This window comes from Onychostruthus taczanowskii, unplaced genomic scaffold (genome assembly GCF_017590055.1).
Source record: "Onychostruthus taczanowskii isolate IOZ18803 unplaced genomic scaffold, ASM1759005v1 scaffold90, whole genome shotgun sequence".
Classification (NCBI taxonomy): Eukaryota; Metazoa; Chordata; class Aves; order Passeriformes; family Passeridae; genus Onychostruthus; species Onychostruthus taczanowskii.
The window spans coordinates 482,179-505,921 of NW_024506994.1; the positions used below are offsets into that span (position 1 = coordinate 482,179).

A 23,743-nucleotide genomic window follows, 5' to 3' on the forward strand; every position below is an offset into this window, starting at 1 on the left:
AAGGCAAAACGAACGGATACAAAAGCAAAAAGGAAACCCCGGGGTTGGCTCACCTAACTTGAAAACTCATTCTCTTTAAATATCCAAAAACAAACCAAGAAAGCAATGAACACAGAAATTCCAACTGTTATCCGCAGCAAGGCTCGGACAGTTTTTTGGGACAGCTGTTTTCATCTGAATGGATCATAGCAAAATGGAAGCAACTTGCTCTTTGCTTTCCTTTTTATGTGCACCAATACAAACCAGGTGAATTGCACTACAGGTGTGGAGAGGGTCCCATACGTTGTATGATTGCAACTGTATCTGGAGTTCATGGTTAGTTTTGGTTTTTTATTAAAATAAAAGGGAATGCAGCCTTTGCCTTGCATCACCATGTTTCTCCTGATAGCCGGGGAGTCCATTCTCTCCTTGTTGGCAAAAGTACTCACTAGTTATTACAAAACTCTAGGGGGAAAAAATAGAAGGAAAAAATTCAAAAAAAAAAAAAAAGAAAAAGAAAAAAAAGGACGGGGTGATTTTTTGTGTGTGTGTGTAGAAAGTACATTTTAAATATAAAACAAGGTAAAATGCTTCCAAGAGGGGGAAAAAAAAATAAAATATGTGCTTTGATTCACATAATCTGAAACATGGGTTGTGGTATGTTGGTAACTCTTGTGTTATTTATGGCCATTATCATCCCATCTACACAGTTGCACATATTGGTAAAATCTGGGGTTTTTTTTAAAAAAAAGAAACAAAAAACAGGCACTTCATAGTTAGTCGACCGTTTGGTGGTTTGGTGGATTTTTTTTTTTTTTGGCTTCCGGAGGTCGGGCCGGCTACAGAAGAAATCTCAGTACGGCCTCCAAACGGACTCATCCATCCTGCCACTAGAATTCAAGACGGTTGGGGAGCTGCTGTGGCTGCCATCCGCCTCCACCCCGTCACTCTGGGTGGGCAAGTTAGGGTTTAGCAGTGTGCTGCCGTTGGACGTGGTGGTGCACGGCGGGAGCATCCTGGAAGGGGAGCGGTCCCCTCCCGGCACCATGGGGAACTGGTATGATCCTGACGAAGTGCCATAGTAGAGATATGGAGTGCTGCTGGTCTGGAAAGGTCCACTTTGGTTTTGGGAAGAGCCGGGGTAGGGTGGTGGTAGGTAGGTGTGGTAGTGAGTGGTTGCGGACATACCCAGTGACATGCCTGAGGTGACTGGCGGTGTATAGGTAAAGGTGGCTGGATAGTGCATTCGTGGGTTGGAGAAGCGGCTCTCAGTGAGGGATGAAATGCTTGTGAACTGCCTGGGATCTGAAAATGGGCCCAGCTCTGAAGCACCTAAAAAATTATAACAAAAGACGGGGGAAAACAATTCTGTAAATACCATTTTTTGTATCACGTGATGATAGAATTTTATTTTTCTAAGATTACCCACTTCTTTTGGCCCCCAAAAGAACAGCAGATCATATCAAGCAACACATTGCAAGGAACAGAGTCATACATCTGTCTTCTAGAAGCGCTGGGCCAAACTCATCCCGGGTCTAACTCCACTGATGCCAATGGAGGGAGCAGCATTGCCAACCTGAAGAGCTCAAAGGTCATGAGTCAGGTTGGGGTAAAAAAAAATCTCAAAAATCAAGAGATTGAAAAAGAGCCAAAAAAGAACGAGGACAAAAATTTTCTAAAATCTAGAGATTAAAAAAGAGCCAAAAATGAAAGGTGGACTTGGAGTTGATTTGCCTTGGTTTCAGAGTTTTGAGGGTCATGTATCTCTGTTTTTTTGCTCGAGCCTCTTGAAAAACTCAGGTCTGGTTGCACACAAAAGAGATTCCCACCTCAGCACAGGCCGTCAGGAGCTGGGGTTTCCAGAAAAGCAGAAATCACTTTGTACTTGTAGTAAAGCTACAAGAGCTGGCAACACCAAGTTAACTGCACCACTGACACCAGAAGAGTTACACGGGCGTTGACTAAGACCCACTTCTTGCCTTAAATCAATTTAGTTAGGTGAGAATCCGCTCAGCTGCTTCCTTTGGCTAAAAAACAGTTTGCTGCATCCGAAGGATGGACAAGGCCATTAAGCTGATAGAAAAAAATGCAGATTTTACTCTTCAGAGAAGTTGATGGAAAATTACAAGCCCAACACTCTTTTTGCCATTGAAAAAAATTGTTTTTGTATGTAGTCTCTGCAGTCTGGTTGAAAAAAAAAAAAGACCACACAGTTTATGACTACTGTGAACGTCTGGATGGTAACGCTGTGAATTGGAGTCTAACGCAAAACAGGGATGGGTAAACTCATTTTGCCTAATTTCTAATCCCACATCAAACACCCAAAGCTTTGGAGCAGAACTGGAAAGCAAACGTTAGCTTGGTGATGTGCTTAGGAGATTGTGGGATGGACAGGAGTGGAAGACAAAGATCGTGAAAGCTCGTACTGAGAGTCAGAAGAGTGGAAAACAAAGAGGGTGTGGGAAAAGGACAGGGGGAAAGAGGGAAAGCTTAATGAGGAAGTACGGAGCAGGAGGAGGCAAATGCAATGGCCAGTATGCAGCAGACACATATATTTATAGAGAGCTGAAAAGAGTAGGGTGTAAATAAAGGGGGAAAATTATGAAATCAAATGGACCCTTCCTGCACTTCCTGCTGATGCTCCTACAGCTTTACAGCCCTCCAGATACAAGGGTTCACTCACCTCTTTGTCAGTCTGCTGATCCTGACTTAACTAAAAGGAAAATATGGCATATTCTAGATGCCAAAATGATGTGCTAAACACTGAGATGCTCTGTGTATCCTCAGTTTAAGATGAAGCAATGATTTTCCTCGCAGTCAGGCTTCAGATCTGCCCTGCTGACATTGCTTTGTAACAGAAAGGTCTCTCCAGCCCTTCTGTTCCTGCTCCACTCTGCTGTAAGCAACAGATTCCACAGCCTTTGCTACCTTGTGTGGCACATTTTGGAATTTAGATCACTATTCCGGCCTGTTCTCCCAGCTCAGTGAATCCATGCCTACAGAGATATCTAAAAGCAGCAGTGGGGCACAGCTCAGACACAGTTTGGGTTCAGGCTGAAGGACCTGGCCCACAGCCAGCCAAGCCTCCAAATCGGCCTGAAACCTGGGGATTACAATCCTCCATCTCTAACAATATTGAGCACAGAGCTATAAGTGGGCAGAAAAAGCCCATTCCAAACTCTGATGACAATGTGATTACTATTATCTTTATCTCGGACTGGATCAGTGACCTGTGGGTGAATGGGTCTGTCTCCATCATCAACCCCTCCAACCACAGTGCCCTGGAATGTAATATAACTTGTACCTTTACAGCAAACACTCTACTACTTGATGCAACTTCTTTCGTTCCCAACTGCAAACAATAGCCAGAGGCAATACCACCCAGATTCAAAGCTGTAATTTTGGAACACTATCCTTTATATTGTGAACAGGTCTGATACATATCTGGAAATATAAGGTTAGAACATAATTTCCCCAGCTGCTCAAAATACTGAGTTTCATTCTGCTGCTGCTTATTGTCTTTTCTTTTTATTTTTTATTTATTGTTATTGCAACTCTCCCAGCATGAACAGAGTTGCTGTTAGTTTACCCTGATAGAAGCTAAACAAGGCTTTTACAATCAAAGGTGGAATTGGTGTGAGTATAAGGGTGTAGAAGAACATTGGTATTTTTGGTTTCTTTGCAACTAATACTCTTTTTTTTTTTCTTAATACAAAGGTCTCCACACAGTTTTACACATTAAAAGGCAACCTCCCTTTCAGAGCTAGATCCAAATATTATCTGCATGGTGCTGCCGTGAGATTATGTCTGTGTGGAATGACTGGGAATGTGCACACCACACGTAGGCATTTCAAATGTGGGGCTGCAGACCTCCTTATGTACCCTAGTAAATCCACACTTGTTTGTTTTTACTGTTGCTTGCAAAGCACAATTGTATTTACCCAAAGGCCAAACAACCATAACCTTGTCTTATCTCACTCATGGCTGTGTCTGCACAGCTCCTGCACACTCACTTCTCCAACTCCCCTTTTGCCCAAGTGCCCTTTGCTGTCTCCATAACTCCCTGCACAGGGCTGTGATTTGTTCCCAACCTTATTGTATCTCCATTATGGAAAGTCATTTTTAAAGATCAGAAAATAAAGTCTCATTTCTAAGGGAAACTTATGAAAAAGTCAGCTCTAAACTTCAGCTTCTTGCCACTCTCACTGCTGTTCAATCTTGCTGATTCCTTTTCACTCTCCTCCTCCTCCTTTCACTATGCTACCTCCTTATGTTAAGGTTGATTTTGGTTTGAACTTAGAAACCCCAGACTCCTATTAATTTATACATGTTAAGCTCTTTGCTGGGCTGGGAAGTGAAATAGTTCTACTGGGTATGGCACCCATCTTTGTATATCTAGTTGTGCACAAACAGTGATGTGGATCAGCAATATAGTAACATGACAGTGCAAGTATATAATTCATAATATAATAACTATAATATTATAATAATTTATTTATTCCTCTCCCCAGGAGGATTAAAGCTTTATGCTAATTTTTCCTCCGTCAGATCAAGAAAACCATTTGCATCTGTGAGTTCCCACTCTTGTGATAGCTTGCACTAAATGGGTGAAGCGTAGACCCTCTGCTCTACATTATGGGCACCACATTGCAAAACAATGCTTGTACAAAGAGAAGAGACTTTATTTTGTGCCACCAGAAAGAGAGATATGTTGAAGAGCACAGCAAGTGATCTTCTCCTATACAGTCTCATCAGCTGACTGGGCTTAACAATTAAAAAAAAAAATTAGAAAAAAGTGTATTTTTGAAAAAAAACCAAAAAACTTTAAATCTGAATGAGTCCTGGTTAAAATATTTTTAAATTTTCCAGGCTGATTCCTTCATAACATAGTCTAGCACTCCAGGTTTCTGAGAGCTAAATGTTTAGAGCAGAAAAGTGGTCATGATAATATGCCAATATATATGCTAACATCCCAGATTCAAGAATACTGCTTCAGTGTGTTTCATATTTAGAATAAGAACAATTAAAATTCCATGTGGCTTAATTTATTTTGATGCAGAAGACTCATTAAAAACCCTAGACCTGGGCATTTGCCAGCAGCCAGCTCAAATTGTTTTGCATTCATGCTTAAAACCCAATTTTACCTGTTGCAGCTCTGCAGCTCCACCATTAACAGCTGCATGTTTGCAGTTTACAAATGCAAGCTAGTGCCAATTAATGCTGAGGTCTCAATTAATAAGCTGCACTTGTGGTTTGCAGAAAATCAGGCAACAAATTTCTGTCAGGTTTACAGCACTTTGGTCAATCATTCCCAATTATTAAAGATCATAATGTATTGTGGACAGATTAACTCCTTGTAGGTATAACCAGCTGACAACTACTTTAAAGACTTACAGGATATTTTTATAACTTAAAAATATTACAATTTGTTTTGTTATTTAATGCCATAAATGGTCACTAACAGGAAGGAAATCCCCTTGGGTTATTGCATATGTTTCATAGGGAAATTTCTAGCCCATCAAGTCAATGCAGAATCTTTCGATGCATGAAACCAGAGTAATTCTGTATTCACTGAACAGTCGGTCTTGAGGAAATTCGGCAACATATAGTTAAACTTATTTACCAGTAGCTAAATGATTCCCTTGTGTTCCAGGGAACTTCAGTGTTAAGACATTTGCTGAAGTCGAAACTAGGTTTTGTGGGGTTTTGTTCAACAGTTCAATTCAGGCTGGGACATTGTACTAATTGACCTATTAAAATAGTTTTTTCCTTCCCCAACATCTATGTCTCTGAATTATAAGCACAGCCTGGATTACTTACAGCTGATAATATCGCCTTGGATGAAACATGCCACGCACTTCACATGATGAGACGATTTCAGTCTCTTACAGCTTTGCCAAACTTTAAATGTTCTGGCTGAAATTGTCCATGCTGGGTGTCTGTCTCAGGCTAAATTTTGATTTATGCATTTATTTGTTTTTAAAATTTCAGCTGAAACTCTTCTGCTGGGAAAAATACATTGTTTTACCAATCTTAAACTCTGAGGAGCCTTCCTTTGAAAAGCTGTACCAGTTCCATGCTTTGAAGTAAGGACTTGAACTTTGGAATAGGAGTGGCTTTTGTGTGAGAGATGTTGCCATGAAAATCCAGCCAAATATGAACAAATCATAAGCACTCTGACTAAAAATGGGCAGAAAAGTCTATGCCCCTATAAAGACACTTGTCTAGAGACTGGAATGAAATCCAGGAGTCACAAGTCCCAGCATTTTTTCTGCAAACATTGCTGAAACACAGGGACATTGCCACCTGTCCCCATGCCAGCCTAAAAAGAATCAGTCCATCGACGGCTCCATTCTTTGGGATGGCAGACCCTGAGTGAAAGGAGACCATGTGGGTGTTCGTATAACATTGCAAAGTAAAATTTGGGAAGGTGGGGTTATTTGGGGTTTACTTTTTTTTCAGAAATCTGAGAAACTATAAACATAACCAGAGGTAAACAAAGGGATATTATTAAGGTTACCATGTGAAGAGTGAGAAACTTTGGAAACACCAGCAGTGAAGTTGCTTCTCCAATGCACTATGACAAAGCATTCAGATACACAAGATGCTATTCCTTTCTCATTAATCTGCCCAAGCTGGCCATCTCTGGAGATGCATCTGAGTTGAGGAATAGAGAAGACCATTGTCTATATATTCCCCAGATCCACTGCTCCAAGAAATCAGAAAGGGTGAAGTGAACAAGGCGAGAGAGACCCAATTATTTCCTGAGTTAACTGGATTTTATATGTGTTTCTGCCACATGGCTCCTACATGACTCAGTTGAAATGTCTCCAAATCCCATTTTCACTTCCCTTATTTTCTGTGTGCAGCTAAGATGTTGGCTTCTGATTTGCACGTGCGCTAAACATTCCCAGCTGCAGCTGAAGCCAACGGGATCACAGGTCTGAACACAAGGATACAGACAGAACTGGAATTGTGCTGTAGGTGACACACAGAGGGTACACTGAACGACACGAGACCTTAAGGTCAGTCTCATTTCTCTTTCTAAAGAGGGTTCTTTTTTTCTTGGGAATATTGCACTGCAGTGAATAAATGCGATGGCAGAAATATTAGAGCAAAACCAAGCAAGAAATTAAGGATTCCTTCTTCAGAGCAGCACTTAATGCTCTGCAATAAACAAGGCCTGAGAAAATGCAAAGAACAAGAAGCAAACAAAATATTGAAGAGCTGCTCATTAAGTTAGCACTGTCCATCCTGTGCACTGAATGAGACAGGAATCCCGTGGGAAAAGTATCATGTGATCCTGTAATTAAAATTTGTAATATAATGCATAAGCAGAATGAGACTGATTTAAAGTTGCACAGGCAATGTAAGTACTGGGATTTTCTAATTTCTGAGCTCCTGGTTTTGCCAGTCTGAGGGATTCTTTGCAGTGTGTTTTAATGGGGGAGTGATTATTTTCCATCTGGATGTCTTTGGGGTTTCCCCCAGCATCCTTCTGTATCAGAGGGACAGTGTTACTTTGCTCTTCGTTTTGTTAAATTCTTGTTCCCTGTGTCTGCTAATAAGTGTTTATTGAATCACACACACACTCAGCATCATCTTTCTGCTTTTTTCCAGGCAAGCCTCTGTCTCTCCAAAGCTGCTGTACCACCTTCCCTCTGGAAGAATGGAGCTTGGGACTGCAATTCCCAGGGATCCCAGAACACCTCCTCTATATCTATTCCTTGCTGTAGCTGTGAGGTCCTGATCTCACAAACCTACACTGGTGCTCAGTTTGGTGCAGGATCTCAGGGACATTCCTCCCACACATCCAGCAGCGAGTGTCTGCGTGCTGGGAGGGCGAGGTCCATGCAACACCCCAGAAATAATGCACCGGACTTCTCCCTCCCTGGTTTACTTTCTGGATGAGTATTGTGTCATCTGGATATTTGGAACCATTTGTCATAGGAAATTATACGTTTTTAAATGCTCTTTCCCCTCCCTTTAGTTCAGGAGAAAAGAAAGTAAAAAAGCATTTTACATTTTTTTTTTTCTCAATTTCCTCCCCGCCCAGGTCACCCCAGAAAGGTCTCCAGGCAAACAATAGCTGCAGAAAAGGTGTGAACTGCTCCCCCCTCTTTTCTTCACCTCAACAAGGTGTTAACTTCAAGGCCTAGTTGGGACCATTTAAACTGCAACATTATTAAGCACAGCAGTCTCACAAAAGTCAGAGGGAGGAAGGAACACTTTAACCCTTTCAGAGCCTTTTACAGAGCAGGCAAGACCCTCATTCCACTGCATCCCTTCTCATAGTCACTCAGTACCCCAGTTCACACAGTAAACTGCATGCTGGTACCTCCTGGTATTTAGGTAACAGGTCTTTAGCACCTAAAATACCACAGATTAATTTGCAGATAGATGTTTTCATTGAATTTATGGTGCTGCACCTAAGCCCTTTGCTGGGAGAAACACTCCATAAATAACATAGTTAGTAGTGGCCATTAAAGTACCACTCGTGCAAATAAAGGAGAGCCTTTCTCAAACAGAGATGCTATATTGCTTAACACCAAAATTGGAGTCTCTTTGCATTTCTTCAGCCTGGGCTCTGTCATTACCTGTCCTGCTCCCTCAACAGCACTTTTCTGCTGGATGAAGCTGCTTTCCTTAAGGCACTGAAGTCTTGCTGGGTGACATTAAGCACTGAAACACAGAAGGCTGCTCTCTGCACTCCCAGAAAAAGCTCATCTAAAATTTAGGAAACATCAATAGGTAGAAAAATGTAGCAACCAACCCCCCCAAGATGGACTGTTGAGAGTAAAAAATGAAGCTCTGGAAGCTTCAGCCACCACCATCTCATTTATATATGTCGCCTCACTTATACAGGATTTATAAACCTTCCTAATGAGAACCACAGGAGGGGGACAAATGGTCACATTACAGAAATAGACCCTGGGTTGGTGGTTATGACCTGCCACCCGTGGATGCCTGTTGACCTGGTGTGATGGGGAGCCTCTGCACTTCTCAGCCTTTGCTATCTCATCTCAGTGACTCGGGTCTGGAGCTGTCACGGGTGATTTGGGTGGAAAGGAACTGGCAATGTATCAAAAGCCCCCTGCTTGTTTAAAGTCTCAGGCCATCTATACGCTGCACTGGAACCAAACAGTAAATAAAGTTTCCTGGAAATAAGTCCAGGAGCTCTGCAACACCGCGTGACACAAACACGCACGCAAGAGCGCAGCGCTCTCCGCTCACTTTTCCCCAACTTCTCCTGCTTGAATTTCAGCCGTCACTGCTTTCCGCCAGCCGAAAGGCATCAGCAGGAGCACTTGAGGCTTTTCTTGAAGAGCAACCTCAGAGTGTTGTATACAGCAAGGGGGTGAAACCACAGGGCTACGGAGCAGGCACGGCGATGGAGAGCAGCAGGACAAGAATCCTGAGTAAATCCAGTGAATGGGAAGTTAATATACATCATGGCTCACAGGCGACTTTATTCCTTCTTTTTCTTTTTTTTTCTTCTTTTCAGAAAAATGTGCCTTAACTGTCCAGTATAAATATTTGTTTCCAATGTTGTCATGAATTGTACTTTTCCACTGCATGCTACTAACTCAGAAATACCATCTGATCCTCGAGCAGACACAAAGGAACTATGTTTTGCAGGGACAGAGAAGGGGGGGAAGCCCTTGGCATTGCTCTGTTATTTCACCCTTTAAACCCCTGCTTTTCCCTCCCCATCCAAATTTTCCTTTCGCATCTTATTCGACTAATGGACATCTCTCCTGAGGACAGAGGATTCCTTGCTGATTCTTGATTAAGAGTTTTTAAGAAGCCGTGAAGGAAGATATTCTTTGAAACTGGATCTACTGTAGGATAGGAGCCAGCACACAGGACACCGTGTCTTTCAGAGAGGGCCACACACAGTGCCACTCCAGTCATATGACTTCTCTGTCACATCCTGAAGCCATTTCCAGCTCGTGTGCGAGTTTGTACTCCCATTTAGAAAAGGATGGGATATATTGGGAACACACATATGGAAACACTTTCAGAGAATCAGTTTCCATGAAATCCATAATAAGCCAAGTGGCTTCAGATGTGGCAGTGTGCCTCAGATTAGCCAAAAAAAAAAAAAAAAAAAAAAATTAAAATCAACTAATGACTTAGGGCTACCAAAACAGGGAGTCACAAAATAATACAACCATCAAGAGCACTCCTCCTCCCCCAAATAAGGACACTACTATCAGCATTCCTGCAGCTCCCAAAAAGCTCTCCTGGCATCTACCAAACTCACATGGGGTTAGCAGCGTGGTGGTCCTGCTGTGCCAGCCTGCACAGGTTGGGCAGGTGCCCACTGTCTGGGCAATTTTTTCCTTCCCTTACAAATTTTCCTTCCTTTCCTTTCCTTCCTGACCTTCCAAGAGATACAATTCAGTGATAAACTGTCCGTTAAGTTAATCTCCTGGAAAATTCTGGATTCAGGAGAGGATATGCTCTGGATGGGGTTGGCTGTACCCAAGCCATACTAAAAGCAGGGTTTATTGGGGGATTGTGTATTTGCCAGGCAGGGGGTGGAAATCACCTGCCTGCTGTCCTTGGAGCCAAAGCTTAAGAGCAACTGCCAAGTGCCCTCACTGATGAGTCCCAGAGAGCAGAACAATCCCAAACAGCACAGAAAAGGACTGGAGGCCAAGTCAGGGCCAGGCAGGAGGGAAGCACCCAGCTCATCTGAGCTACTGTGGTGCTGGAATAATCTTTGCACGTCTGAGGAAGTGGGAAGAAGCACAGATCAAGTGGCAGGAGTTCAAATGGGAGCTGGAGAGATGCTACGTGCATCTCTGCAACAGATACCCGCCTTTTTATCACGAGAAAATAACCAGAAATTTGGCTGCTAATTGGGGCCGTATCCTACAAACCCTGGTTTTCCTGACAAACAAATGACTCCACAAATAGTCCCTCTGTTTCCAATAGGGTTATTTGCGGTAGGAGGGACCACCCAACATGAGAGGATCAGGCCCTCCATTCCCTTGCTCTGCCGCTCGCTTCAAACTTCCACAGCCAAATGTGAACACAAAAAAACATCCCCACGAACTGCAAAGGCTTTTCCTCACTGCTGCTGGAAAAGCCCTGGACTAGGACGGCTGTGGAAAGGTCTCGTGTGCTATTAATATGATGCTCTTCCTGGCTTCCGCTGCTGAAATGGGGATTTGCCATTTGTTTCTCAGGCTGGTTCTTTCCACTCAAGCCCCAGCGCAGTAACTAACTGAAAACTTCTGCATCAAGGAGAAGGTCTCTTTTAAAGTTTGGCTTGGCTTTGCTTTCAAAGAGTTGTCTGTATATTTTAGAATATGTAGAACTTGCCTTTGATTTAAACCTCGCTCTTAACAATAGACAAGAGATGATTTCTCTACTGAATGATTTAAACAAAAACAAACATATTTTGGTTACTCAGCCTTGTTTCTCAAAACGCTCTGTTTTCTTTTTTTTTTCCCAGAGAAAAATCAAACCCTAAAAATCGTTACACTTCTGGCCAAAAAACCTTAAATTCACAAATGTAGATAATTCTTTTTTTTTTTTTTTTTTGCCCTGAACAATATCATACACAGAGAAAGAAGAGCACCTCCCCAGCCCCCAGACATCCATAAAACACGAAACCCCCTCATCTAAACAATGAAAACCATACTTTTCTCCTCCAAAATAACTTCTGCCTTCAAAGGACTTTTTCAGCCTCGGTCCCTGTCCACAAGCAGGGCCATGATGCTGATTTCTAATCCTCCCCGGCACGCAGTCCCGTGTCCCCAGAGGGAGAGCAGCCGCCCCTCGTCCTGCAGAGGCAGCAAAAGGCGGCTGCTTGTGCTGGGAGCTGGGGCAGCCGCTCTGAGGCGATGAGGACACTGAGCCCACGGGACTCCTGGCTACTGGAGAAAGGAGAGGGGAGATACCAGGGAGGCAATTCTATCTTAGGTTAAGGATTTTAGCAGCAGGCGCAATAATGCTGTTGGAGTGAAAACAGTGGAAAATAACTCATCCAGTGACGGCCAGAGTTTTTTCCCTTACAGTGAGAATACATTTCCCCCACGTAACACAAACAGTAGTGACATTGGGCCTTGTGATGAAATGGCCAAACACGTCAGCATGACTCAAGACTCACTGGCCAAGGAGATTTCAGGAGGCCCAGGGTGAGAGGGAGCCCTGTGGGGAGAGCCATAGGTGAGCACCAAGCTGAATCCTGCTCTCATGCCATGGGACAGAGCGAGAACAGCTCGGGGATGTCACAACCTTGGCACGGCAGGAGCGAAGCTGTGGCTCTATAGCCACAGAGCAAGACTTGCAGGACCATCACCATGAGCTCCAGGAAGATGGAGGAAAACTTTGCATACAACCTCTGGGCTGTTTTCACTGGAGCTGTTGTTCTCATAGCTAGGAGTCAAAAATACTGAGCTGTTTAAAGATCTACAGAGGTTTCAGTCCATGGATTTAGGCACTCAGTGCCTGTTTAGATACCAAGCTGCCACAAAATTCAGGAGAACACAGCTAAACATAGCTTTACAGCAGGGCTAGAGGCACTGTATCCCTTCTTATGTTCACTTTAACAACATACAATTTTCAATCTTATTTAATAAAAGCTGTGTAAATCCCTCTGTATATTTTTTTCATTCCTTTCAGACCTAACCTGAGCCTCCTACTAAATTAAGGCAAAATACTGTAAGCAAAGTTTCAATCCATTATAAGATGGTCTACACAGCATCCCCATTCATCAGCTGAGCTGAAGCTTAAATCAGCCTAACTCGGAACACCTCTAAATAAATGCTTCTTCTCCATAGTGTAAAGTCTGAATATGGGTTTTATCCTCCCAGGAAGGTGGTGATGAGAAAAAGAAACAGACTTGAGTCTGTAACAGCTCACATCATAAACATGCTTGAGGCTGTTTGATGTACAGCCCCTTAGACCATACTATTAGCAGCACTTTAGAACATCAGTAGAGATTTATCTCAGATATAGTATCTTGGATTTTAAGTTCAGATCATCAGTAGTGATTGGGAATAGAAATAGAAAGCCCACTTAACCATTAAAGCTGCTACAAGGGAAAATGTGATACAATGCTTTCTAGCTTTTGCTGTTGATTTATTTTGTGAATTTGGGCAAATAATTTGATCTTTCCTGTGTAAATTTTGCTTACTATACAAGGTATATTTCAATAGTTCATATTAGCCAAATGACAAAAGTTAGTAGTACAGTTTAGATAATACTATGAAATCCTTTGTTGGAAAAGATTAAAGGTAAAACCCAACAGACATTTTTTATAAGCTCTTCAATGGTGAAGATACAGAAAAAGTGAAAGTCAGAGCAAAGAGCACTGCACTTGAAATAAAATTTCATATGCAATCCCGATTTCTGAGATAAAAAGGATGCATACAAAGTCAGCCTGAAATAGCACCTTCAGTTGTCCTCATCTGCTTGAGAAAGCAGCAGCAGAATTTCTTTAAACCAAGCCTCCAATGCATGTGCAGCACAGGCCAGTGAGAGCAGGAGCTGGCCTGGCTGAGCACCAGGCGCCAGCTCCAGCCCCACTGCGGCTGGAATGGCTTCCTCCATGGGCAAACAGCCTGTCCAAAAAACAGCTCCAAACCAGTCTGGCCCACCTACATGGGCCAGGCCAAATGAGGAACTGGTTGGGTTTGGACTACCCTTAAACCCAGCTTCCTATCTAATTTTGGAATCTAATACAGTGGCTCCCAATTCGGCTCCAGCGCTGCTTAGATCCTCCCTGCGCGCCTCTTCACCCATGAAAAAGAAAACAACACGGGTTGGCTTTTAGCAGGAATCAAAATGAAAACAAAAACAAACAAAAAATCCCTTTGGAGGGAGATATTTGAGAGAGGAAGAGGGAAGAAAGGGGGAAGAGAGGTGCCTTTTTCCCATTGCCAGGATTCCTCTGTGGCTCCTCCAGCCATGCCAGCATCCACATCACAGTTCCCGGGGACTTCCTCTGAGCAGCTTCTGTGAGATGCCTCTTCCAATGAGCCATTTCATCTTGGTCTTATGTTGCAGAGATTTCGGGTCAGCAGCCCTCCTGGTGTTTCTGAGGCACTTGCTTCCCTTCCTATTTGTCCAGCCAGTTACCTTTGCAGAAGGTCTGTTTTTCAGTAGTCGGTCCCTAGACTGGATCTCAGGCCTTGAAATTTGCACCCTTGAGGGTATCTAAATGTTTATGATCTTTTTTACAGAGGTCTCTATACTTTCAAGGCTGACAAACCCTGTCCAGCTCTAGTCTTTTAACTGCACTCAAATTAGCTATTTCAACTGTAATTAATTTTTTTGGCTGGGATTCCTTCTTTGGGACATGGTTTTATTTTTATTTTCAGTGGCAACAACACACATAACTAGTTGGCTCCACTCAACAGGAATCATCTGCAGATGTTTGATCCTATTTCTCCACACAGGAGCACAGGTCATGTGATCTCACAAGGTTTCTGTCAGTCCGATAAGACTGTGACACTACAGACCTACAGGAAATATAATTGATCCAGCAGCTCCTTTGAGGTAATTCCCACCTACCCAAGGGTAAGCAGACTCACAGAGCTGCGTCAACAGCTATTAAATACAGTGATACAGATAGAAACCTTCAGCTGTATATGTATATTCTGATTTTGAGCTCCAGGAGAACTGAGGGACCATTTCTGGCCAAGCTGGGAAGGCGATGGGTCCTGGATGGCCCCTTGGCCTCACCTGACCAACACCATTTGCTTCTTATTACAAGTGTGACAAGCAGCTTTTCCTTTCTTTCCTGCTTGTTCTGAAGCCTGGAAGGAGGTGAAGAGCCTCAGCTCTATCTCAGAACCCTCCTTGCAATTTCATTTTTGCACTCCCTTCTGACCCACACTCACTATTACCTGGCTCTAGTAAAACTGATTTCCCTTTTTTCCTCCTCCTTCTTCACTGTAGAGTCCTTAGCACAGGGGGGATGAGACCTCCAGACACCATCACAATAAAAACACTCTGCATTCAGCAGTGATTCCAGCAGAGGTTCATTAGCTATTTCTAAATACAACTATTGCTTTGATCACTGAACTGCATTGCTTGCAGGAGCCAAACCTGCATGCTCCAGCTAAAGCCAAAACCTCAACTGATGCCTTGACAAGGGGACTGATTTCCAGTTTGTGGAAATTTTTCAATCCCACAATCAGCTTTCAACACAACACAAAACATCATTTCAGTGCAAAATTAAATACGGCAAGCTGTGATTTTACAGATATCTATCCAATAAAAATGATGTGCCTCATAGATTTGATCCTGTACCTGTGCTTCAAACTGGTTTTCCAAGCAAGTCCATTGTGAAGCCTAATTAATAAATTTAACCAAGATGGACATAGCTTTAGCTGGTGGCTTTATAATATTCTGGCAATTCTAAACAGTATCTGTTTAATAGGAAAGGGCATTAAAAAGCAGCGATGCCTGTGGATCAGACAGTGATAGCCCAGTTAAACATTAAAAATAACGAGTGGAAACCACACATGTGGCATCACTAGAGCTTGTGTAGGGGCTTTTCATCTCAGCTAAATGAAAGAGGCTTTGTGGGTACCGCTCCTAACCCAAGCATACCACCTTTCACTGCTCACTGCCAGAGATTTGTGATGTTAAGAGATGGAAAGATTGCCATGAGATGCCCTACCCCTCCAATTTGCTTTCAGAATTGATCCTTGGTTTAAAACCTTCAGGCTGTTTTCTCTGCCAATGCTCCCCTTTCTTACTATTGCTCCTCTTTCTCACATAAGCCTAAGGAGGCTTCTTCTAGCTGACTGTCCCAGCACTCCCAAATTACAAAATAACACATTACAGCTAACACTCATGGCTACCACAGGATAAAAGGCCAAATAGATGGTCAGAGAGCCTTTTGGGAACAACAACTGGGAAGTTTGGAGATTACATGGCCCAGACAGGGTTGAGCACACAGCACATTGACTCCTCTCCTCCTCCAAACGCACCTTTAAACCCCCACAAAATCCCCTGCATTAAGTGTATGATGATACCTCTCTTGACAGAACTAAACTTCTTCACACAATGAGAACATTGCCTGGTCCAAGTAATCCCAAGAGATTAACACAGTTTCAGCTGTCTATTTGCAAATTTGCCTGTGGAACAATTAGGATTGTGGAGAGCAAAGAGGCTGCTCTAGCTGGGTGTCTGCTCCCCAACAGGGCCTTAGCATCAGCTCTGAGCTTTGCTTTTGACAATGGAAATGCAAACTAAACCTGGTAGGAAAAGCTCCCGTGACTACAGTTTTGTTTCTTAAAATGGAATAATAAACAGTGCAGGAAAACTAAGGGAGGACATGCATCCTACTGTTTTATTCCTTTATCTTCATCTAGGGTGGTATCTGAGAAATTAAATTCATTTTGTCAGGACTTTGCAATTGAGCAAATACAAGGACAGAAAAATTCCTAAAGGAATTGCAGAAGCCCACAAAGTCAGTGAAAAATGCTTTCCCAGTTAATTTTTTCAGGTGGATTGGAAAAGTAGAGTGGTGCTATTAATTCAACCAAAAATAACACCTTTTCAGCAGATACAGTAGGAGTTTGGCTGATTAGGAAAGGGAACTTCCAGGATTTTATAGATTATAGTGAAGCCACAGCAAACTGAATTGACCAAAATATTTTTTCACAGTCCCCCTTCAGATTCCTTGCAAGTCAAACCAATTCTGTCCCGCACCAGCTTGTGGCCTCTGCACCTCCCTGAGACCCACCACAGCCTCCTCTCCTCCCCACCTCTATGTACCTGTCACCAACACAGGAACACAAGAGACCCTCAGAAATCAAAATCAGTGCTATATTCTGGCAGACAAAGTTATAGCAAAGTTGTAGCCAGTTAAAAAGAGCAGAAAATAAAGTTAGACAAATTCAGTCTGGTAATAAGACCCAAATTTCAAAGTGAGGTTAATTAGCATCTGTAACCAAAGGCAGTGGTGCGTGTTGCTTCCCTGGAAATTTTTCAGTGAAGTTCAGCTGAGTGTTTGGTCTTTCTTTTTTTCCCAAAGGTTGCCCTCAAGTTCAAATGAGAGCTAATTTGGGGAAATCTTGCACCTGGGTTCAAAGCAGATGTTCACATGGGCTTCACTGTACAATAATCAATGAATTTATATATCCGTGGAGATCTGCTTATGTCAAGTTATTCTTCCCTGTGCCTCATAGATGAAGCTTCACCATTGCTAAAAATCCTCACATTCCACAAAAACTCCTTGGACACAGCAGCACCTTCAAGCACCATGTGGGTACAGGGTTGGGCTCTCCCTGAGGGGCCACTCCACCACCCGCACACTGCTCCTGCAAACATGGGGAAACTGTCCCAAGCTCAGGAAGGCATCTCCTGCTTTTTGATCCCTTCCCTCACTCTTTTGAGTCAGTCTGAAAGCAAACATTAAGAGATCTCCAGATTAGTGTCCCCAAATACACTCCCTTTACGCATATGAAATAGTTCCTTCTCCCTTAATAACATCCTTTGTGGCCCATGTGAAGGTGTGCTCCCTCATTTTATCTCATCCATCTTCGTCTTCTTCACTGCCTGCATTGTTTGCTTTTGTACAACCACAGAAAAGCTGAGCCACTTGCATGGCTCTTGCCTTTCCTTTTGTACCAATATCAGCCTAGTATCACCAGTATCAAAGCTCTTTGAAATATGACAGCCAAGCTGGCAGGACACCAGGTTCTTTTCTGCTAAAACATTCATCAAGAGAGGAAGAGATTTGGTCGTGAGTAAAATGGGGCCAACAACCATTACTAAACCACTTCAAAAAGGTGTTTTTGAAGCTCTGCTGGGATCTAACACTTCCTTGCTGACCAAATTCAGTGTGGTCAAATTCTGAATGGCCAGAAATGAGAGGAAATTTCAGTGAAAACCAAGGCAGCTCCAGCTATTTCTACCAGCAGCAGTTTTTACCTCTTGAATTGTACTTTTTAGTGTAAAATTTGCAGAATTTAAACCATTCAGATTCTGAAGGACATATGATACTCCTTTACCTTACCTTCTACCAAACACAGTCACAGTCTGAGAAGGACCAAATTCTCCAGCATTTTATGGAACCATTTAGTAAATTCATATTGGCCAATTAATCAAACCCAATTCAATGCAACAAAGACACAAGGCCACAAAGACTTAAGGACAACATCATAGAATCACAGAATGGTTTAGGTTGGAAAGGGCCCTTTAAAAGTCACCTAGTCCAACCCTCCTGCCATGGGCAGCAGCATGTTCAACTAGATCAGGTTGCTCAGAGTTCCATTGAACCTGGCCTTGAATGTTTCCAGAGATGGGTCATCCACCACCTCTCTGGGCAGCCTGTGTCAGTATTTTGCCATCCTCACAGTGATGACTTCTTCATGTCTGATCTAAATCAACTCTTTCAGTTTAAAGCCATTCCCCCCTTGCACTGTCACTCTATGCTCTTGTCAGAAGTCTCTCCTCATCTTCCTTGTGGGCTTGTGAGGAGAGGGGGGTAAATAAGTGGACCTGACCACCCTGCATGTACCACAGAGCTTCACACATGAAGATCCATTTCCTCTCCACATCAGCACACATGTGAGCCTGCCTCAGCTGCCATCGCTGGCTCCATCCTAGGTAGAAAATTAACAGCAATTCCACATAGGAAAGGGGGAAATCATCAAACGCCTTTGCAGAAGGATGAAACAAAGAGCTCAATCCCACAGCCTTCCTGTTAGAGGCTTATTGACTTTATTGGGAACACACATCTAGGTAGTGGCTCAGGATCTGTCCCTTTGGAAGTCTGGAATTGAGGACCCGGTTGCCCCACTAACAATTAGCATTCTGTTTACAAAACCCAGCAGAGTCAGTAAGAATAATCATTACAAAACATGCTCAGACTGTGATTCCGGTTTAAGTTAATATAATTTTAATGAGTTCTTCAGAAAAAGCCTGGCACTTATGGAAAATTTCCTTAATTAATATCAGACCCTAAATTAGTAATAAAAAAAAGCCCTGAATATCATTTGGTCTCAAGCTGGAACTAAAGTATGTTTTGGCATCATTACTAACTGTTAGCAGCAAGTTCTGGAAACAGATGCAAATCTTGATATGTGTCCTAAATATAAAACACATTGCAAAAAAAGCTCAGATAAAAATATATCTATACATCCACATATATTTGAGTGTACTATTTCCTGCCTGTATCAGCAACAAATTTATTCCATTTCAAAACATTCCACTTGTTTCTTTTTAGTACTTTCTAAAATCCCTTATTTCAGGAATAAAACTCCTTCCCTCTCCCTTCATTTTTCCTGTTTATTTCCTCTCCCAACAGCCGTTTTAAGTAAATGAAAAGGGCTTAAAGACACGCATTGTAAAATTCAAACATCTGAAAATCAGCCCACTTGTTTTACCGCCTAAATATGGGCATAGGTGCCTAATTTGAGGCCACCCACGCTACAAAAATTTGAGGTAGGGATCATGCAATGCATCTTCTGGACAATTACTCCAATGAGAGATTCAGCCCAGTGGAGAGGCTGCTACTGAAAGCCCACAGACGAGTGCCAAGGTGCTGAGATTCCCAGGTGGCACCAAGTGGGCAGGAGACTAAAAATGGAAAACCTGCGGTAAACAAAATAAATAGAACCACTGAAAAATAATGAAAAAAAAAGAAAAAGGAAGGCGAGTTACAAGTTTAGGGAAGGCAGCAAAATGACTGGGTTGTTTCTGAAGATCTGAGTTCCCCAAGTTCTTTACTCAGTTTCACCTTGCAGGGAAAGCATTGAACATTAGCAAGGCGAAATGGAGACAGAGACAACCTTGAGTCTTTCAGCTTCCATTTAATTAAAAAAAAAAAAAAGAAGAAGACAGAGTGAAAATTGTTACAGTCACCAAGAAAAACATCCCAGCATAGCGAGCTCACCAGAAACCGAGCTGGCTTCTTGGCTTTGCCAAGAGCCTGAGACAATATTGCTGAAGCGTGAACTGCTCATTCATTGCAGGGGCTGCTCACACCAGGGCCATGCTGGCAATAGCCATGGCATTAACTGTTTCTCTGCTTCCCACAGCACATAAAGAAGAAAAGAATTGTATTTTGTAGACAGCACTTAGTGCCTTCCGTTATGAAAGGTCCCGTCCTGACACTTCCTTATTGCCCACAACATTTAATCAAGTTAGCAGGAATTAAGGGATGAAAGCACAGCTACTTCCATGGCCACAGTTTCTACTTGCTGTAAAGTTTTCTGAGCTCCTTAGGAGAAGACAAACAACATTTATTTCTAAAAGTTGATTCAAAGACCAAATTCCCCACAAAAGGAAAAATCCAGTTAAAAAAAAAATCATGTGAGTACATGACACTAGCAAAATCCAACATAATTCACACACAGGGTGAGACACCCAAGACGACAACCAGTACACGACCCCAAGAAAAAAAAGCCCATCACAGTCAGCCTCTTTCTCATTGACATACAAATACTAAATCCAGAGGTTCAGCTGGAGTTGCTTCCATTCCATGTGGTTTTTTTTATTATATGATTTTTAGACTAACAAGAATGAAAATTAAATTGTGTAAAAAAACAGTATTGTCCCTGATTAAGGCATGGCTGGCATTGCATTTATACTTGCCAGCCATCAGTGAGTTGGGAGAACAGGAAGGTTTCTTAAATTTCAATTTGAGATGAGGGTCCAGGATGCCCCAAAACATTATGGTGATTTATCTACAGAGCGAGATGAATTAATGGGAAAGTTTGGCTATACACAAACTAGCAAACAGGGTCAGGGCACATTCCCTGGCTCTAAATCTAGTCAGGATGGTCTGGCCACAGATGTAACGTTAAATCCTGACTCCATAATGGGGTGACTGACTCTGAGCTGCCCACAGGAGCAGGTTCGGGACTCTGCTCATTTCCAAACCACAGCTGGGACCTGTTTGCGACCATGCTGGCCAACCCCACTCAACACCAGCCTTGCTGACAGCTTAACAGTACTGGTATTTAACAGTCCAGCCCTACCACTGTGTGATTTATTGGTGAAGATACCATTTTCTGGCCATTTTAGTTCAGAGGGATGGGTCTGCAAACTTCTTTTATTTAGGGCCTGATCCCAGCATCTCCCTCATCTAACTCAGCATGCCCCTGCTCAATGACACAGTAAATATAAAGACAGCAAAGTCCACCCTGCATCCCGTGGGGAATCCAGCTAGTGGGACCGCAATTTCTAGGCATGGTGGAAAGGTCCAGCCCAGGCCTGGAAAAGGCGGGTTTGGTAATTTGTCCTGCTATTTAGATTCAGTTTTAATTTTCTCATTTGTCATATGGAACCTCTAAAACACAGACAGGATCTTCCACAGTCAGCAGTGAACGTATTTGTGGTACACCTGTAGTACAGGTCCTCCAGCATCTGAAGATCTTGACCCTGTCTCTCTCAATGGTGAAGCAAAAAATAAGAGACTTGTGTTTAGACAGAAGGGTGAGTAGGTCCAGGAAAAGTGTAGGGGAAGAAGAAGTCTCCTCACCTTCCCCTTCTCAGGATCCTCAACAAAATTAAAATCAAGCTCAAAGCCTTAAACAGTGGAGCAGGTCGAGGTCAGGGTGAGGTAGGGTTAAACTAGGACTAGAGTAATTAGGCTGTGATATGGACATGTTTATGGGACAGTTAAACTGTCTCTTAAATCACCTTAGCAAAGGCAGACTATCAGATCATACGTGCCTGTACTTGAGCTACTCACCTAGGCTCGCTTCAGAGACAAACAGGCTCTTCCCAGGCACTGCCAGGGACCAGCACAGATCACCTGCAGACCAGTCAAGTCCTGAAAATGCCAGATTGTCCCCACTGATTCAAAAGGGAGTTGGGGGTGAGTGTCTCAGGAGTGGATGTCTGCCCTGGGGATGTCTAGACCCATCCCTCCTTCACCTGCCTGGGAGCAGCCCTCTTTTGACTCCAAGAACAACCCGACCTGTACTCCCTGCTCTGAACCTTCCATGTGGGGAGGACTTGCTGGATCAGCCCCAAAGTGTTATGTAAAATGGCTGTGATGTGTATATTTATGAATCATATACATTAATTACATAATAGTCACCCATGCTGCCCATCCCACATGCACTTTGGTTATGCATAGGACACAAAGACTGAGTGCATTCACTATGAATCATGCAATAAGACTACATCCCTCAGGCAAACTCTCTCTAAAATGACCCTTTTCTTATATTCCCATGGCTTCCACTACAATATTATTTAATTAAGACTATTACTATGCTGGGCCACCAACTTTCACTGTCTTCTGGGGAAGTCTGAACAGACAGACATTTTTAAAAAATATGGGGAATCCTGCTCTTTTTATGATTGGAACCTTAAGGTAAGGCAATTTCATGGCCTCATTAACTTGTTTCTTTATTCTTGATATGAACATGAAACTTCTGGACCACAAAAATCATTGGCTCAGAAGTTGCATGAGTAATGCCAGATAATCTTTTTTATGCTTTGTTTTTCAGCTAATGCTGTTGAATACTGCCCAGATACCTGGGATATATAATTGATTAGTTGTAGGTGCAAACAGAGCACTGACCCCCAGTTGGAGAATATAGATGAACACTTGCATTTTGGCAGCCATGGGCACACATGTGCACGTGCCTGCAGCACATATGCAAACCTGCCAGTAGTGCAAAGAAACCATCCGAGACACTGACACGACCAGTTCAGCTGCATTGCAGCAGCTGCCTGAGGAGCTCCTCGGGGTTGCAGCTTGCTGCCCTTTTCTCCTCTCCCATGGGATGAGGAACTGCATGCACTGCTATGGCAGTGTCCCACCACATCCTGTCCTGCAGCCTCAAACCTCTTCTGACACTCAGCCTAATCTGGGGTTGAAACACAGGAAACCTCATCACCAAAATTAATGGAATCCTTACAGTTGGAAAACACCATTGTGTCAAACCCAGCATCACCATGTTCAACATTAAACCATGTCCCTAAGGGCCACAGCCATGTGCCTTTTGAACACTTCCAAGGACTGTGACTCCACCACTGCCTTGGGCAGCCTGTTCCAATGCCTTACCACCATTTCAGTAAAGAATTTTTTTCCTAATATCCAATCTAAATCTCCTCTGGTGCAACTTGAGGCATTTCCCTTCATCCTATCACTTGCTACTTGGGAGCAGAGCCCAGTCCCACCTGGCTGTCTCCTCCTGTCAGGAAGTTGTAAGGAGTGAGAAGGTCCCTCCTGAGCCTCCTTTACCTCAGACTGAGCCTCTTTCCCAGCTTCCTCAGCTGCTCCTCATCAGACCTGTGCTCCAGACCCTTCCCCAGCTCCATTCCCTTCTCTGGACACGCTCCAGCCCCTCAATGTCTTTCTTGTTATGAGAGTCCCGAAAATGAGCAGAGGATTCAATGTGTGGCTCACCAGTGCCCAGCACAGGGAGATGGTCCATGTCCTGGTCCTGCTGTCACGCCACTGCTGATACAGGCCAGGTGCCTTTGGCCTTCTTGTCCACCTGGGCACACTGCTGGCTCATGTATCCATCCCAAGATGGGGAACAGCACCACCACTTTGGCCATAGGATGAGTGTGGTTTTGGTCAAAGGAAAATGATTAAAAGTAGCTCCTGAGGGCTGCCACTAACAATAAAACCAGGAGCCACTTGTGATTTATTGGATGTTAATATTTTCAACATCTGGGTGAGAACAACTTTAGCAGATGTCCAGGTAAAGCCACGGAGGCTTGTGGAAAGGCTGGGTGATATGAGATTAGGGCAGATAGGAAGCTCTGTGCTTGTAGGTGTGACAGCCAAGGCTAAGGGGGAGGTTTTACTCATTTTTCCTCC

General features: G+C 43.2%; 1 protein-coding gene across 3 annotated transcripts in view; it reads right to left on the reverse strand.

Moving 5' to 3' along the window:
* Window positions 1-707: 707 nt before the first annotated feature.
* RUNX2 (RUNX family transcription factor 2) overlaps window positions 708-23,743 on the reverse strand; it is a 147,869-nt gene continuing 124,833 nt past the window's right edge. For 2 of the 3 annotated variants that reach the window (XM_041426196.1, XM_041426197.1), the window contains one exon: window positions 708-1,311. In XM_041426196.1, coding sequence (XP_041282130.1) covers window positions 833-1,311 — 479 coding nt within the window. In that variant the 3' untranslated portion in view covers window positions 708-832. Of the gene's footprint in view, window positions 1,312-2,596; window positions 2,611-9,077; window positions 9,099-12,038; window positions 12,059-23,743 lie in introns of all 3 variants that reach the window. The other variant, XM_041426195.1, reaches the window with a different exon arrangement.